Source organism: Lepus europaeus, chromosome 18 (assembly GCF_033115175.1).
Source record: "Lepus europaeus isolate LE1 chromosome 18, mLepTim1.pri, whole genome shotgun sequence".
Lineage (NCBI taxonomy): Eukaryota > Metazoa > Chordata > Mammalia > Lagomorpha > Leporidae > Lepus > Lepus europaeus.
In genome coordinates this window covers 12,481,799-12,499,681 of record NC_084844.1, presented here as the reverse complement: position 1 = coordinate 12,499,681, position 17,883 = coordinate 12,481,799, and the positions used below count along the sequence as shown (strand labels likewise).

The 17,883-nt window shown below is 40.9% G+C and overlaps 1 protein-coding gene across 1 annotated transcript; it reads left to right on the top strand.

Annotated features, from left to right (window-relative positions):
* The first annotated feature begins 5,334 nt into the window (after positions 1-5,334).
* On the top strand, positions 5,335-17,473 carry APOH (apolipoprotein H). Its single transcript, XM_062216473.1, has 8 exons — positions 5,335-5,451; positions 6,287-6,463; positions 7,713-7,809; positions 9,287-9,363; positions 11,125-11,313; positions 14,004-14,183; positions 15,880-16,077; positions 17,327-17,473. Exons 1-8 carry the CDS (start codon positions 5,388-5,390, stop codon positions 17,404-17,406), a joined length of 1,062 nt encoding a protein of 353 aa, XP_062072457.1. The 5' UTR covers positions 5,335-5,387; the 3' UTR covers positions 17,407-17,473.
* Positions 17,474-17,883: the final 410 nt, after the last annotated feature.

Genomic DNA, 17,883 nt, shown 5'->3' with positions numbered 1-17,883 from the left:
TTTTTTTCTGAACAGTTCTTCCATTTCCTTTGCCAAATTAAGTTTCAATGGTAAGTTTAAATGTCTTTAAAATGCCATTTAACATCAACTACCAGGCAGCTCCTTGGCCACGGTCAGAGATTAGCTTTTGGAGTGTGAGTTGAAGTATATGGAGAGAAAGACAGATGTGTCAATACATCAAGTGTGTGTTGCTAAAGTCACATAGAACGGTGTAGCACAAACTGGAAGGTGGGCATAACTGAATGGTGCAATCACATCTCATATCACCAGGAGCCTTTTGTTAGACTCATGCATGTTCTTGAAAGGGTTCTGGGAACCCCTTGTAGTTCTCAGACATGTCAAGTGGCAAAGCTCTCAGGAGTGATAACAATACTAATTTATTACTTCATCATTAGTGTCTTAATAATTCTGATTATTCACCACCTTTGCACTTAATTGTAGAAGCAAGGGACATTTTTACATATCTTATCAAAAAATAAAATTAACAACCACACATGGTTCCCTGTGAAACTGGTTCAGTTTAGTTGTTCTTTATTTCCCTGTTGCTATTGTTTTACATCATTTTCCAAAGTTTGGTAGATGGCAAGTAGGAGCTGGCTGTCAATAAGTAGGAGAACTTAGCACTGAGGAAATTCTGCCCATTGCAGTGTTTTTTAGGGAGTGATGCGATTAAAATTTGAGGCCTTACCTAGAGAAGTGTAAGAATAGAATCTTCATAGAAGAATTCTCTTTCCCTCAAGATACCACAAAAAAAGGCACACATTCTTTTTTCTGAAGTTTTATATAGTATATATCTACTTTAAATTAATGGTCATTTTACATGTTTATGAGCTACAGTGTGACATTTCGTTACATATATACAGTGAGTGCTGATCAAACCAGGGAAGCATTTCTCCTTTGACATTATTTTACGATTGGAGGCTTGGTGCTCCTTTTTCTATTTGCTCATAGAATACATCCTACTTTATTGTGAATTATAATCCCTCAACTATGCTATGTAACACTAGGAACTTGTTCTTCTGATCCAGCTCTAATCCTGCTTTTCGATTTAAACAATTGCAAACATACAGAAGAGTTGCAGGAATGGGACCAAGAATGTCCATAAACTACTTCACCCAGAGACTCCCAATCAGATTCACCAAAAGTGTCCCCAGCCTCTTCCAGAAAAAGAAGCACGTTGTATACCCACTCTCCACGTCTCGCTGAGCTCTCTTAGTCTTTGCCTTCAGCAGCCTTCCCCTTTTTGAAGACTCCACGGTGGTCATTCTGCATAGTGTCTTTCAACTTGGGTGTGTCCAGTGCTTTCTCATGATACAACGCAAGGTATTGTGCTTTTTCAGGAAAATCACACCGGTGGTATTATCATCCCCTTGCATCCTATGGGGTGAGGAAGCACAGGATACAAGTCTGTCCCATTAATGGTGGTATTTACTTTTTTTTTTAAGCATTCATTTGAAAAGCAGGGTTACAGAAAGAAAGAGAAAGAGAGAGAGAGAGAGAGAGAGAGAGAGAGAGATCTATCTTCCATCCACTGGTTCGCTCCCCAAATAGCTGCAATGGCCAGTACTGGGCTGAGCTAAAGTTAGGAGCCAAAAGCTTCTTCCATGTCTCCCACATGGGTGCAGGGGCCAAAGCACTTGGGCCATCTTTCTCTGCTTTTCTCAGGCCATTAGCCGGGAGTTGGATTGTAAGTAGAGCAGCTGGGGCTTGAATCAGTGTTCATAAGGGATGCCAGCATTGCAGGCAGCAGCTTAACACACTATGCCACTATGCTTGCCCTGCTGGTATTAATCTTATTGCTTGATTGGATGGTATCTTCCAGGATCTTCCCTTATAAGTTATTCTTTTTCCTCTTTGTAATAAACAATTATTTTATGTGGGCACATGTCTGAAATTGTGTATCTCCTTTGCCATCCCACTTGCAATCCCTAGTATTAGCATCTATTGATCCTTCTTGCCATAATTAAATATTTTATTGATGATTTAAAAATCACCATTTTATGATCCCAGTATTTCTACGATATTAATTAATTGGCATTGCGCTATAATAAAGAAGTTCTAAAATCGACCCATGGATTTGTTAATCTGCTTATTACCATCCACATGGACTCACTGATTCCCATTTTGTTCAATGGCTTAGAACCACTGTCATCACTATGTCCCAGATTTGAAAAATGAGAGCAGCTTCAAATGTCCTTCTCTGTCCCTACCATACTCCGACCGTTACCTGAGATGTTGTTCATAACAAGATGTTTCAGGCTTATCCTGTATTTTCCCTCCCCTGGTGCTACAATCAGTTAATTTCCCAAGGAGCCTTGGTGCCTTTCAAGGGAGAGACATTTAGAAAGCAACATAAAGGCAGTAGGGGTGCTCACTGCTACTGGGTATGTTGCTGCTGCCAGGCTGTTCAATTTCACAGAACTAGGAATTACACCTATGCACAGGCACACATACACACACACATGCAAAATGTATAATGTTAATCTCCATTTCCCATCTAACACTGCAGAGCTCATTTGAACTTGCCTTTTTCTTACTTGTCTTCATCAGTGAGAAACCTGGCTTCTATTATCCTCAATCTATTTGCTTGTTGGCTCAGTCCCCTGTATGCAGCCAATCTTGTGACACCACTAGGTTGCCACCCTCACGTAGATTTCCACAATTGCATCACTGACTTCTGTCTCATGTGTTGAGACTGAATAAGGATAGAAAGAAGAAGAAGAAAAGGAAGGAATAATGGAAGTCAGGGAGGGAGGGAGTTGTATTTGCCTTTTGTTACTGTAACAAAATACCAGAGGCAGACTACTTTATAAAAAAAAAGAAATTCAGGGGCCGGTGCTGTGGCATAGCCGGTAAAGCCACTGCCTGCAGTGCTGGCATCCCACATGAGTCCTGGTAGCTCCACTTCTGATCCAGCTCTCTGCTAATGCACCTGGGAAAGCAGTAGAAGATGGCCCAAGTCCTTGGGCCCCTGCACCCACATGGGAGACCCAGAATAAGCTCCTGGTTCCTGGCTTCAGATCAGCGCAGCTCTGGCCGTTGTGGAGTGAACAAGCAGATAGAAGACTGCTCTCTCTGTCTCTACCTCTCTCTATAACTGTCTTTCAACTAAATAAAATAAATCTTAAAAAAAAAAGTAGAAGTTCATTGTGCCTCACGGTTCTGGCGGCTCCAGGTTTAGAGAGGATGATGCAGGCTTTGGTGAAGCCCCCCACCCTGCCCCAGGCATCCCATCATGGTGGAAGCATCTGTATTTCTATAGTGTGGTCTCTCCCTTTCCTTCTAAAGCCACCTTGATTCAGCCATGATGCCTCCACACTAGCAACCAATCCAATTCCCCAAAGGCCCCATCCCTCTAAACCCCAAAGTGGATTAAGTTTCTACTCCCTTTGTACCATTAACACAAGAATTTGGGAAATAAATTCTTATAAGAGTTTGGGGGGGTGTTGAGGGACAAATATTCAAACCATAGCAGAAGGAAAGAAGGAAGAAGAGAGGAAGCGCATCATTTTCCATTGAAGTATAATTAAATGCACAGATCTTAAGTGATTCGTTCAATGAGACTTGATAATTGCATGTATCCAAAAAGCAGCACCTAATATACAATGCAGAGTATTTCCACCTTTCCAGAAAGTTTCCTCATGCAAGAGAGTGTGTCCATCAGCAGACGTCATGAAAAATCCCTGTTCTCATCGCTGCTCCTCACTGTTGATCACTAGTGTGTAGATGCCAAAAATATTCTCTTCTCAATTTCCAATTTCTCTTTTCAAAAATTTCTTTTCTTGATGCTCAAAATGTCTGACCTCTCTCTCCCTTTTCCTGTCAACCTCTCCTTTCTTTATCACATAGAACAACTTGACCCCTTTTGACTTTGTGAGTCTTTTCTCTTTTCCACACATCCAGGGGATTCTCCACAATAAAGCAGAGCCTGGGAGAGACCCAGCAAACAAGAATCCTTTCCTTAGAAGGACACAAGGGAGAGGATCACCATTATTTTATGTTGGCTGCTGCACATGTTTCTTCTTATCATGGAACACTTTGTCCGTTAGGTGCACAGTTTCACAACCACTGCCCGACACTGGGCATTTCTCAAATAGATGTGTCTCGAGGAAATTTAGATCCGTGGATATAATCCAAGACCACTCGAATGAGAACAAGCAGTGGTATTTACTCAGAATTTGCTGTGCAGGGGAGTCAGCCATAATCATGTGTGTTGGACAGAGATTCAAACTGAGGCTGGGGAATGGAATGCTTTAGAACACACACACACACACACAGAGAGAGAGAGAGAGAGAGAGAGAGAGCGAGAATCCAAATATGCTCTGATTGGTGATTGGTTGTTGGTGTGGGAAAGAGGGAGACTGAAGTAGGACATCATTTGTGATTTTTTTTTTTCTGTTTGGTCTTAAGTTTGGCCAATTGCTCTAGGGGTTATGGTTTGGTTTCCTGAACTGGTTGCCTCCCGTGACTGTAGGTCACAGCTGTATTTTCATATAAGCTCTAGACATTGCCCGTATGTATATTGCAGCCTCTTAGAGCAAATCATGTATCAGACAACTACGGCATGATGGATGGTCCTTTCTGAGCCTCATGGGTGGGTTCATTCTCTCTTCCTCCTCAATCTGTTTTCTGTTTTGTGTTCTGACCTTGTTTTGCATTCTAATTTCAACACCCACTTCTCAATCCCTAAAACAGATGAGAAATCTGTCTTCACAGAACTAACATGTACTAAGAATGGATGAGCAGTTCAAAACATGTGTGGATTTGACAGGAGAGATGATCAAAGACTCAAAGATAGCTCAAGGCCATAACTGGAGTGACTAGGATGATATAGTTACTAACTGCAGATGAAGGAAAATCAGAAATAAATAATCATTTCACAAGCTAAGATGTTGAGCTTACTTTCTTGGGCATTAGAGTTGTAGGTGTCTCCTTGAAGGTATTCTTTGGAATCACACATCTTTATACTGGCCCATCATCTTGTAGAGGAGGTGACTGAGACACAGAGAACAGGGGATTGTGCAAAATTCATGCTGCAAGGCTGTGGGTAACAGGAGCTTCAACACTTTGGTGCTCCATCTACAACATGCACAAAGCCAAAGAGTGAGAGGTCCCAGCAATCAGGATTCCGTCAGAGGCAATAGTGAAGAGTTTTGCTATGTCATGGAGATGGAAGTCAGCTACCCAAGATTTCACAACACACCCACGGGAGAGTAAATGATTAAAGAACGTAGGTCTCAGAGGACCTTCCAAATCATGATACCTTATCTCTTAACTGTAGCGACAAACACACCCCCAAATGGTTAATATTTAAGTGCTTTTAGGTTTGTATTTCTCTTTTCAGTAGAAGAAAACCACTTTGGGAGCATCACTGTGGATCATCCACAATGATTTCTCCGGTGCTCATCTTGCTGTCAAGTTTTCTTTGCCATGTTGCTATTGCAGGAAGGAGTAAGTACTTTTTGGTTTTGAATAAACAATTAATATATCTAACCGCTAGTACATGTCAGGGACCAATGATAATAACTGTAAATTCAGAGTGGATGCTGGAAAGACTTGGTTGATATCTGTTCTTTAACAGAAATGTTAAAAGAGTCTCCATAAGCTATTTAGACTTGTAAAATGGGGATAAATGACTTGTAAAATGGGAATAACTTGGTAGTCATTTCAAAGGGTTATAGAGGAAATTAGATGAGGTATTGCACAGGAACTATTTGGTATGGAACTTGTTATATGTGTGAGGGTACTTTAAACAGTTCATAAAAATGAAACTAAAAGTATGAATTTATTTTGGTATCAAAAATTTAAAATTCATACATAGTTTTTTCATAATACATATTTTTCACATATTATAACATAATTTTTTGCACCAAAATTATATTTGTATCCAAATAAACCCATCCTTTGAATTCTATATTTCCTCAAAGGTTTTGAAGAGAGAGAGAGAGAGAGAGAAAGAGAGAGAGAGAGATCACCTATCCTCTGGTTCACTCCTCAAATAGCTGCAATGGCTGGAGCTGGCCTGATCCCACGCCAGGAGCCAGGAGCTTCTTCCAGGTTTCTCAGGCAGGTGCAGGGGCCAAGGGCCTGGGCCATTTTCCACTGCTTTGCCAGGCCATTAGCAGGGAGTTGGATCAGAAATAGAGCAGCCCAGACTTGAGTCCATGCCCATCTGCCATGCCAGCGCTACAGGCAGTAGCTTTACCCGCTAGGCCATAACCCACACCTCTGGACCATGAACAGAGATTTTTGTTTTTAACCATGTGCTTTGTACTTTGTGTTTCAGCCTGTCCCAAACCAGATGATTTACCATTTTCTATAGTTGTTCCATTAAAAATGTCCTATGAGCCAGGGGAGCAGGTAACGTACACCTGCAAGCCGGGCTATGTGTCCCGGGGAGGGATGAGACGGCTCACCTGCCCTCTCTCAGGAATGTGGCCTATCAATACTCTGAGATGCACACGTAAGTCAGCGCCTTCCCTCCACCCTCTTTGGGTGTTTTGCGTGTGTGTGGCGGGTGGTGGAGGGGGGTGGGGAGGAGGAGCACTTGCCTCATCACACTCAGGCTGGAGAGGGTCAGCAGAGGCTGTAGAGTGGGGATTTTGGAGAAACAAGGGGTTCAGGAAGGTTTTCCATGGGAGAAGAGATGGCAGGCGATAGGTGGCATTTCGAGAAGAGCAAGCGATCATAGTGTGAAATTAGAGGCACTGTAGAAAAGATACCTGGTCTGTTTGAGAAGGCAAGAGGCGTGGAGGTGCTTTGACGTGCACACTGGTGTTAGAGAGCACGCAGAAAAGCAAACCTTAAGGATTCCCCACCTTCGGACTTGGCCTCAAAATGAAAGCAGGATGAATCATTCCTGAAATGTATATAAATTTTGTCAAAATTAAGTATGCTATGACTTGTATTTATAATAAACTATAAATACATTAAGTTAAATTAATAACCTAAATTATTTTTATATCTCATTATTGCTTTTTTCTAAGTGGTTGCTTTTGTTCATTCCTCAGAACATGATTCTATGAAATCAGGCCAGCATTGTATTTTACAGTCAAAGAGTGAGCAATCAACCAAGTTGAATCGCTGGCAATTATATGTAGAAGTTAAGCTGTAAAAGTAGCTACACAGACCCATCTGAGCTCTGCTTATTTTGATTACGTGGGCATGACTGTTTTTATAATTATACATGTTCTTGTAAGTGATTTTAGTATGATTTTTTAATTTCAAAAGACTACACATAATTTTGAATGAGCAACACAGTTGCTAGGGAGAATAGCTCTTGAAATCAGTCATACTCTGGAATGCTAACAATGTCATTTTTCAACTTGTTTCCTCATATACATTTTTGCATCATTGCAGAGAGTATGTATAACTTTGTGTTTTTCTGCTTTCATCAACATGTCATAAAAACTGACTATGTCTCTATGTTTTTTATCACTCATGTTTAATTGGCTACCTAATAGTGTCACTGTTGATTCACCTTCATTAATTAAAATACTCCTCTCATAGTGAACATTTAGACTGTCTACATTTTGTTATTATCAATAACAGCATAATGAACATCATGGTGCCAATGTCATTTGCCTTTGAATAATTGTTTTATAATAGTTAATAGTAGAGCTACTGGATCAAAAGATGAAAATAACTACATATTTTTATGTTAATGGAAATTATACAAATAGAAGCTTATCTTTTTTATCTTTAAATCACAGCCAGAGTGTGTCCCTTTGCTGGAATCATAAGAAATGGAGTTGTGCGCTATACAACTTTTGAATATCCCAACACCATCAACTTTACTTGTAACCTGGGGTAAGGACTTTCACACGACTAAGTAGCTAGCACGGCACATTTCTGTGCCCTTAAGCAAGATACCAAGACTGGTCCATATTTAGTTTCTAGCTTTTAGATTGGACTTGTGGTGAAATATACATCTATTTTAGTCCTGCTTTGAATACATACTACAATGGTGTTGAGGGTGGGATAAGGAGTGGAGATTGTAACAACTAATGAAATATGAAATCACCACTCTAATTTCTCCTCTTGATTAGTTACTTACCTGAGGAGATATAGTTTTATAGTTTTAAAGATTTATTTATTTATTTGAAAGTCAGAGTTACACACACACACATACACAGAGAGAGAGAGAGAGAGAGAGAGAGAGAGGTCTTCCATCCGATGGTTCACTCCCCAGATGGCAACAACTGCCGGAGCTGTGCCAATTCGAAGCCAGGAGCCAGGAGCCAGGAGCTTCTTCCTGGTCTCCCATGTGGGTGCAGGGGCCCAAGGACTTGGGCCATCTTCTACGTCTTTCCCAGGCCATAGCAGAGAGCTGGATGGGAAGTGGAGCAGTTGGGTCTCTAACCAGTGCCCGTATGGGATGCCGGTGCTTCAGGCCAGGGCGTTAACCCACTGCGCCACAGCGCCGGACCCCAGGGTGATAATTCTTTATAATTTCTGGGCCAATTGGCCTTGGGTTGAAATTCTTTAGGAATACGTCTTAGGCTTCAGTTACAAAGCTAATTTGATTGGCTGACCTGGTGGTCTGTAGGAGAGGATTCTGTGAAGACGGCTGGGAGTGTGGTGAGGTCGAGGACCCTTCTCTTAATCTCTGCTAATGCAGAATGACATCGTAGGGAAGAAAACACTCATGGGTGTGTGTGCAGCTGATCTGCTTATGAAAAAGACTCCACTGTGACACTGTCAATGGCATTTGGGCTGTACATTAAGACAACATTTTACTGAGGAGGCTTGTTTGAGATTAGAGGTTAGAAATATGTGTGGAAGAGAAATAGAGTTCTTGCCTCTGAAACACCAGTTTACTGGTGGGTCCGGTAACAAATGACCTTGGAAAACATTGGCTTCAAGGACAGAACATTACATTTTCATTGGAAATAAACTGTATTTGTGTCAGTAAGCTCTAGGAAAATGAGTAGTAGAAAATACTCAGTTTGATTCACTTCTGTGATCACGAATGATATAGATAGATAAATAGGTAGATAGATGATAGATAGGTAGATAGATAGGTAGATAAATTTGCTTTACTTAAGAAGCAGTTAACTAGCCTCTGGCACCCTAGCCTAGTTAACTAGTTAAAGGCTCTGGAACCCTCCTGTGAGGCATCTGCAGCACAGGCTGAGAGACTCAATGAGCCAATTCTCAGGAAAACAGCATCACAAGATACAGAAGTCAATAGTATGAATATGAAGTAAGGCTCAGTGGAGAAGACATTTGAGATGCCAAGGGTACAGTATGTTACTGCTCAGTGGATTCAAACTTTCCTTTGTAGGTTTTATTTGAATGGAACCAGTTCTTCTCAATGCAACGAGCAAGGAATTTGGAGCCCAGCACTCCCTGTCTGTGCTCGTGAGTCTCAGGGGTCCTGGTTATGGGGAGGGCAACGAGTTAATTGGCCCTGAAATTCCTGGCTTTAGAACTGAAAGTCCTAAACCCCACTAACCCCTCAGTCCTAGCTCAGCGAGATGGTTGGCTACCCATACGGGGAATGTTCATCTCAATGTTATCCTGCTCCGGACGATGAAATAACCACTTTGGGGGAAAGAAAGAAGAATGGAATTTACTCCTGGACACATTTCGCATCTTGTGCCTGGTGAAGCCAGTAGTGGCTGGGCTAATTAGCTTAAAAGTCCCAGCGGTGTTTTGGCAAAGGCTTGGATAAATGTGGCATTTGTCCATCAGAGACTTTCGCCATCTGACCAGGAGGACTTCCATAACCACTCAGATTGCACGTCTTCCTCCCACCTGGGACCTCATTCATTCATTCATTCATTCATTCTTCAATAACCATGACTTGAGGATCTAAGTGCTCTCAGCACTGAGGCTATCAGGCCAAAGGAGACAACACTACTCCAAGGGAGTAAGTCTAGGGATGAAGGAGACAAAGAAAGTAACCTTCACGGTAGGCTAAGAGCCCATCACAAGGCCTGCATCCCAGGAGCTGATTGAGATTCCTCCAAAAGGCATTGATGATCAGCTCCAGGCTTTGCTTATATAGGGAGAGGTGCTGTGATTTATATAAGTCCCATATATTTAAAACATTTTTATTTTCTTATATCTTTGAAAGGCAAACAATCAGACAACAGACAGAGATAGCTATTTTAATCCACGAGAATGAATGCTTACCATTCTTTCTTTTTTTAAAAAAAAAGTACTTATTTATTTATTTATTTATTTGAAAGGCAGAGCATGAGAGAGAGGAGAGAGATAGATCTTCCATCTACTTCTTCATTCCCCACATGGCTGCAATAGCCAGATCTGGGCCAGGCCAAAGCCAGGAGCCTGGAACCCCATCCTGGTCTCCCATGTAAATGACAGAAACCCAAGTATTTGGGCCATCATTTCTGCCTTCTCAGGTGTATTAGCAGGAAACCGGATTGGAAGTGGAGCAGCTTGGAACTGCAACCCGCACTTTCATATGGGAATCTGGGTTTGCAAGAGGAGGCTTAACCTACTGGGTCTCAGTGGGACCCAACATATTTCATTTACATAAAGACTTACCTGTGCATCTTGCTAAAATGTGAAACTTCTCAGGCAATGCCTGTATTGCTGGTCCAAGGAGTACACTTTTAGTGGCTAGATTTTGGTCTGCACCATTTTCTATTATGTTAATACAACTTTCCCTGGACTTGTTGAAACTGCAGGTCAAGGTGACAAGTCACTACCATGCTTCTAGGTCCTTGCAGGTGTGTGTACAGAACCAGCAGTGGGACTCAGGTATCACCAACAACTCTGCACAAGTTCTTGCCCCTAAGTGTTATTTTAGGATGGCCCCTTAGCAATGTCCTCCACAGATCCTGTACTCCGGAAACACCTTCGATAGCTTTCAGATCAAAGGTTTTATGGAAACCCAATCATTGTGTTGTTGTAAAAGGCAAATTAGTGGGACAAGACTTCCATTTACTTCATTTCTCAGCTTTCTGATTGGTTCAGACATCTGATTTGGGGATCATAATTGTATGTTTTCATTTGGCACCCACATTTTGCCTGACATTGGATCAAATTTTGTGTCTTCTCAATTCCATTTTTGGATCTGTCTTTCTGGAAAGAGTATAAGTACATTTAAAAGCCTCAACTATTTTCACAGGATGATGGTTCTTTTTCTTGTAGCCGTAACCTGCCCTCCGCCACCTGTACCTAAGTTTGCAGTACTTAAAGTGTATAAGCCATCAACTGGGAACAGCTCCCTCTTTCAGGACACAGCAGTCTTTGAATGCTTGCCACACTATGCCATGTTTGGAAATGATACAATTTCCTGCACAACACATGGAAATTGGACTGAATTGCCAAAATGCAGGGGTAAGTACAGTCATAAGACAAGATAATTATAGTAGTGCAGAAAGCCATGTTTGAAAAATGTTGAAAATTCCATTAGCATGAAATCTTTTCCATTACTTATTTGATCAATGTTTGCTGAGTAGCTATAATGTGCTAGGTAGTGTCCTAGGTGCAAGGGTTACCAGAGGAATGAAATCTGGCTTCTGACCTGCAATGCAACAAGCTACATGGAGCCACCTGGGAAAGCTCCCAGAGGCAGTTACCCTTGGCTTCGGCTGGGAGGAAGAGCAGAGGATGAAGGAAAGGCACGCCACAGGAGCCGAGGCAGGAGGGCGTGAGAGGCCACCGTGTGCTCAAGGACGGACGGCTTTCTGTACACAGCTGAAGAGAAGCCCGCGTTATACTGGGGAGTCCTAGGGATGAAGGTGAAAACCTGGGCTGCAGTCCCATCGCCACAAGGCTTCACGGTCTTCACCCAGTTCAAGAGTCAGAGAAAGATCTGATTTTTAAAATTTGTGAAAATACTTCCTCCTTTAACTTGATCTGCCATTACTATCTGTAAATGTGCCTGCGGCATAGCAAGTGGACAAATGGTAGGGTTTATCAGGTGCACAGGAGTTATTCTAAGAGCAGTCAGCTTTTCCAGTGGCAGATACTGAAGAAACCTATCGAAGGGTTCAAAACATAAGGCATTTTTTATCACGAGGGAACTAGCAATCATAACTGGCGCCTTTTTGGATTCTTAAATATGGGCCAGGTACTGGTCTCCTGCTACATAAATGTCATCTCTTTACAGATTTTTTTCCAAATCCTAAGCATTAGGTTCTTTTTTCTATTTTTCAACCTTTCACCCTGATGTATCAATGGTTAACATGTGTGACATTGTCACTCTCTGTTTCTTTATAGATAGGTCCCTTGTTCCCTGAATCTACTGAAAATAAGCTGTATGCATCAGGACACTGACCCAGAACCATTTCAGCACAAATGTCCTAAGAACAAGCACATTCTATATTCTCACTGTACCCAAATCATTGAACATGTTTTAAATTATGAACAATAGTAATTTAAATAAATAAATAATATAAAAGTCAACAAGAATATGCAAAATCTATTTTAGTTCCAATTTTTTTCATTTGACCCAGGAGTGTCCTTTACACGTGTTTTTTTCATGCGTACTTCCTATTTAATTGCCTTGTCTTTTTAGTCTTCCTTAATGAGGAATAATTCTCTACTCATCTTACTGTTTTTCACTGACATTTTTTAAACAGTACAGGCTGTTTGCCTTGTAGAATATTCCATAATCTGGTTGGTTGATTGGTTGGTTGGTTGGTTACTCATGATTAGGTTCAAGTAAGATATTTTTGTTAGGAATACAACCCATCACATCAGGAGATACTTGTGAGTAGTTGTTCATACTGATTCCTTGGTCAGGTGAAGTGTGCTAGATTGTCTTTTGGTAAAGGAACTTTATTTACTTTATTTTATTTTTGGAATTAGTGAGCAACCTTTGGGTGATCGTTTGAGACTGGGTCACATCCAGCCTTCAGCAGTCATTTTAGAATCCATTGATGACCCTTGAGTCTATCAACTGTGAAGTTAGTGGATTTCAAATGGTTATTTCTAATTCTATGTTTTCTTCTATATTTATTCATTAGATTTCCGATATAGAGAAGAACCTTCCCTCCATCCAATATTTTTGTAATATTTTCATAGACTTTTTAAAAAATTCAGTGTGTGACAGAGACAAAATTGAGTCAAGTGGCCGCTCTGGAGTTGGTCCTCTTAACCTCATTAAGCTACCTCCCAAGAGCATTGTGCTCCTGGCTCCAGACTTGCTTTCTTGTACTGCAGTAGATAAGGATATGGGCTTGTGACTCCACCATTAAATATCCTAAGGAGTCCAGGAAACAGCACAGTTTTTTCTGACATATTTCATGCTGACTTCTTGCATGTTCTACAGACAATATTAACAATAAATGCCCATGTCTCTCTTCTCATTTTAATTGAGCATCCTATAGGATTTCATTTGCTTTCCTTTGTTAAGAGATAAAGGATATGTGTTCCCTAAATTTTTATTTGGGTAGTTTCCCTATGATTTGCAGTATGTATTTTCAAATAATCTAAGTCCAATTTCCAATAACATTATACTATTTCTTGGGAAGTTTAAATATCTTATTATAATAGAAAGTTTCCAATTTTTTTCCTCCTATCTTGTATACAATTTCTGCCTTCCTTTTTAGCTATTAAAAGTTGTAACAAACCTGTTCATTTTTGATATTATCACTTTGAAAAAAGAGTTATCTATTAGATGATATAGGAATGAAGAAAGTGAAAAACTAAACAAAATAATGGTACACTAAGTGTGAATGGAGGCTTATTTCATGGCTTGCTGATTGAAAAAGTTCAAATCCATTATCTTGGACTTTGTAGAGATGAAATTTGCAATAAACAACACTTTATGATTATGTGGGAAATTACAAATAACTTAGTAGAGTGTTATTATTGACTTTCAACATTTAAAAAAATATCCAGGGTCTCATAAGTAGAAGAGAAAGCAGACAAAATTAAGCACAAGGTAGTTACAAATTACATTCCAGTCACATGAACAGCCAGTGATTCAATGGCGTATTGGAGACAAAATATGACCACTCCACAACTGGACCAACACTGGCATTTATAACTAATATATATTATTGAATAAACTTTTTTAGAAGTAAAATGTCCATTCCCATCAAGACCAGACAATGGCTTTGTGAATTATCCTGCAAATCCAGCACTTTATTACAAAGATAAAGCCAACTATGGTTGCCATGACACCTTCTCCCTGGATGGCCCAGCCGAAGTTGAATGCACCAAACTGGGAAACTGGTCTGCACAGCCAAGCTGTAAAGGTATGGAAAATGGATGAGGTTCTAGAAGCTCTCGGGATTTATCCAGTGGGGCACCCTTACTTGCCATTTCCTTGTTCCAGTCATTTTTCATTTGTCACTTGGGCTTGCTTCACAGTTATGGGCACATGAAAGAATCTAGGATTCACATATTCCTGGGGAAGCCTCATGCTTAGGAACCCTGCTTGAGATAAAACTATGAAATAAACAGGTCCTTTTGCAGGCATAGACAATACGGTGAAAGATCATGTGGGCTTCCTATAAGTGCTTTTATATCTTTGCCTCTGAGCATCCTTCTTTTGCTCTGCCTAGCCAAGACTCTTCCTGATGTAAAAACCAACCATATATTCAAGCTAATTCAAGGAAATAGGAACTTCTCGTAAAAAGACAACAGGTAATCATAAGAACATTGAAGCTGAGGAAATGGGATGCAATGGGTACTCCTGAGGGTTGGAACTAAAAGTCAGGAATGTACATATTCCAATGGCCTCTCCCATCTCTGTGTCTCTCTGCTTAGTCACCTGGATCTTGGCTTGATCCTACACAGGATGTGTCAGCTAAAGGATTCCTCACCTACTGGCTTCTTTTCTCTGAAATGCTGGTTCCTTTGAGTCAGGTGTCAATCTTTGTTATCGCCACTGTCATGCTTCTGCAGAGCACAACAGCCCAACTCTGTATCTCCACTCAGGCTGCTATGGCCTGGGCAGTCTAAGCAGAAGGATGAAATTGGGCACAGCAAGCAAAATGATGAATGGTTTGTGTCTCAGGTTGGAGGCCCCTAGAAACAGAGCCCAAGATAGGGCTTCAAGTGCAGTTTGATTGAGCAAGTGAGTATCTCAGAAGAAAGACATTGAGGCAAAGAGGATGAGATAGGGCATCACTTCTCAAACTTCACTGTGGATCAGATCACCTGGAGAGCTTGTTAAAACCCAGATTTCTGGGCTCCCCCCAGAGCTTCTGATTCAGTATATCTTGGATGGGACCTGAGAATTTGTATTTCTACCAAGTTCCCAGGAGACGCTGATGCCACTAATCCAGGGACTATGTTTCGAGTAAGAAAGTGGACTCAGCTAGAGTCTGGCTTCAGTTTGATACCACAGAGAGCTCTGGAACATGAATTTTCCCCCAGAGTTATGCCCATCGAGAGGTAAGGGGATCTGCTTTTGGTATCCCCTTGATAGTCACTGGCTATGGGCTGTTCCCTTCCACAACTCTGGGGGTGGTAGTAGGGTGGTTTGCATACTTTGTAGAGAGAGGTGGCTCCCCTATGGCTAAAGGCAAGTTTTTAAAGAAAAGATCATCTGAGAGCTATTATCAGCAAACAAAAAGTACCTGGCTGATGGGTGCACCAGCTCAATAAGTGGAATCCAAGCAGGTCAGCGCAGGCTTATGTGAAACCACAGTAGTTGGTAGGAGTTCTTTTTCATACAAGCTGAGAATATGATGGTTGTATTCTGACCTTTGGTACATGGTTCCTGTAGGGGAGAAAAGGCAGGTATAGAAGTCATGAGTGTTGGTTCTATAGGCATAGAGCTGCTGTGCAATCATATTGGCATTTCTTGCTTATGTACATTTTTGGAATCATCTTGTCTTGACTACTTTCTTGCATTCTGTTCGTGGGCTGGTTCAAATGCTATATCCCCTTTAAGTAAGATTTACTGAACTCTTATGTCTTACCTACAAATGTTTTCTCTTTTAGCATCTTGTAAATTATCTGTTAAAAAAGCCACTGTGCTATTTGAAGGAGAAAGAGTGAAGATTCAGGAAAAATTCAAGAATGGGATGCTGCATGGCCAAACAATTTCTTTCTACTGCAAAAATAAGGAAAAGAAGTGTAGCTATACAGAGGATGCTCGGTGCAATGATGGCACCATTGAAATCCCCAAATGCTTCAAGGGTAAGTCTACATGGGGACTTTTAGCTAAAGCTTCCATATTCCCCTAAACATAAGCAGCAATTTTGTTATATAACATTATCTAATGACTGTAGGAAGCCATATCAATTTGGTCAATGGATATTTGAAAAGATGGGCGACAAAAATGAAGCAGTGAGTGGATTATCATGTCTCAACTTGCAAACATTTTCCTTTGTAATATTTTCCTTAAAACTCGGGTTATGCAATGGATGTTGAGGCGAATTATGCCATCTTGTATAATTGCAAAGTCAAGCTTCACTACTAACACTTAATCAAATATTGGGTAATCAAGTTCTTTACTACCTATGGGTTCCTTGTGAAGAACTCACTCCAAATTACAAAGGAAGTTATGGCAATGGTATTGGCCTATGGATTTCCCTACATTTTTTTTTTCTTCTCTAAGCAATTCCTAGAGTTTGGAAGTTTCCATTAGAGCAAAATATTTTAAGAAGATGTTTGTAGGAAATAAAGAAGTATATAATGATTAGCATTTAGATTTGCTAACATTTTAAGATTTTGGTTTTAGGATATGAATCAGCCAGAGGTGGAAGGTTTAGAAATATCCCAAGAACACTGACAACATTGTATTAGCAGCTGAGACAGGACATTGAGAGCTGCGAGATGGAGCTCATAAGAGAGGGGCCTGAGAATCCAGCCAGAAGAAGAGAAGGGAGTGATAAGTGGTTAGCAGTACCCATTTCATGGAGTTGATTTGATTATTGGAAATATTATGCATGATATGGAGTAAGCGCTCAGGCAATGACCTGATCTTTCTAACTATAGGAAGTTAGAAATGCACAGGATAAATTGCTGTTGTTCAAAAGGCAGCAGGGTCCTGATGAGATGTTCAACATTGAAACTGACAAAGTACAATACACCCAGTACAAATCAGAAAAACTACTAGAAGAAGACAATTGCAACAAAAGGCAGAGCTGTGTGATAGATTTCTTCCCTATGTCCTTCTGGCAGACGCAACACATTGGAGAACTAAAAAAAGAGGCCGATGGAGATTTTTTTTTCTTTTAATCTTCACCGTCAAAGTTATATAAAACCTTTCATTTTCTCTCTTGGAGATGAGTGCCTTATCATTTCCTGGATGTGTTCTCCCATTACTTAACCCTCACACGAAATAGTCTCATTCATACAATTAACTTTTGATTGGCTTAGCTATTGAACCCATTTAAGGCACGATTGTTTCTCTTAGAATGTTTCTCCTTTTCTACCCCAACAGAACACAGTTCTTTCGCTTTCTGGAAAACAGATGCTTCGGAGGTAAAGCCGTGTGAGGACGATTTACCAAGTCAAAGCTGAATGCCTTACTGGTATCTGTGTTTGTCTGAGGAACTTAATAAAAAAATAAAGTTACTGAGTATATTGCCTCAGCCATTGCAGCATTGACCTTCATGGTTGAGTGTGGGAATGAGCTGTTCCCTTTACCCACCGAGACCTCGATAACTAAGTCTATGAAATAAATTGGCAGTGGTCAGATGGATGGGAGAAAAGGCATGCAAATATATTATGTGCAAAGGAGCATCACCTAAATGAAAAGCCAGTACCCTGCCCTGAGTGAGATCTAGCAGCTTCCATATCTCCTTCAGAGGATAGCAGGGAGAGGAGGGGGCCGGGCAGGCAACCTTAGGGAGAGGAAATGAATTTTGAGGCAGGTGAATGGGTTCTCAGATGAACAGGAGATAGCCTGGGATAAAGTGTGGTTGCGTGTGCTGTTGTCCTCCAGGCTCCTCCTCTATCACATGTGTTTAGTCTTCCCTATTGGTGCAAGGGCGGGGG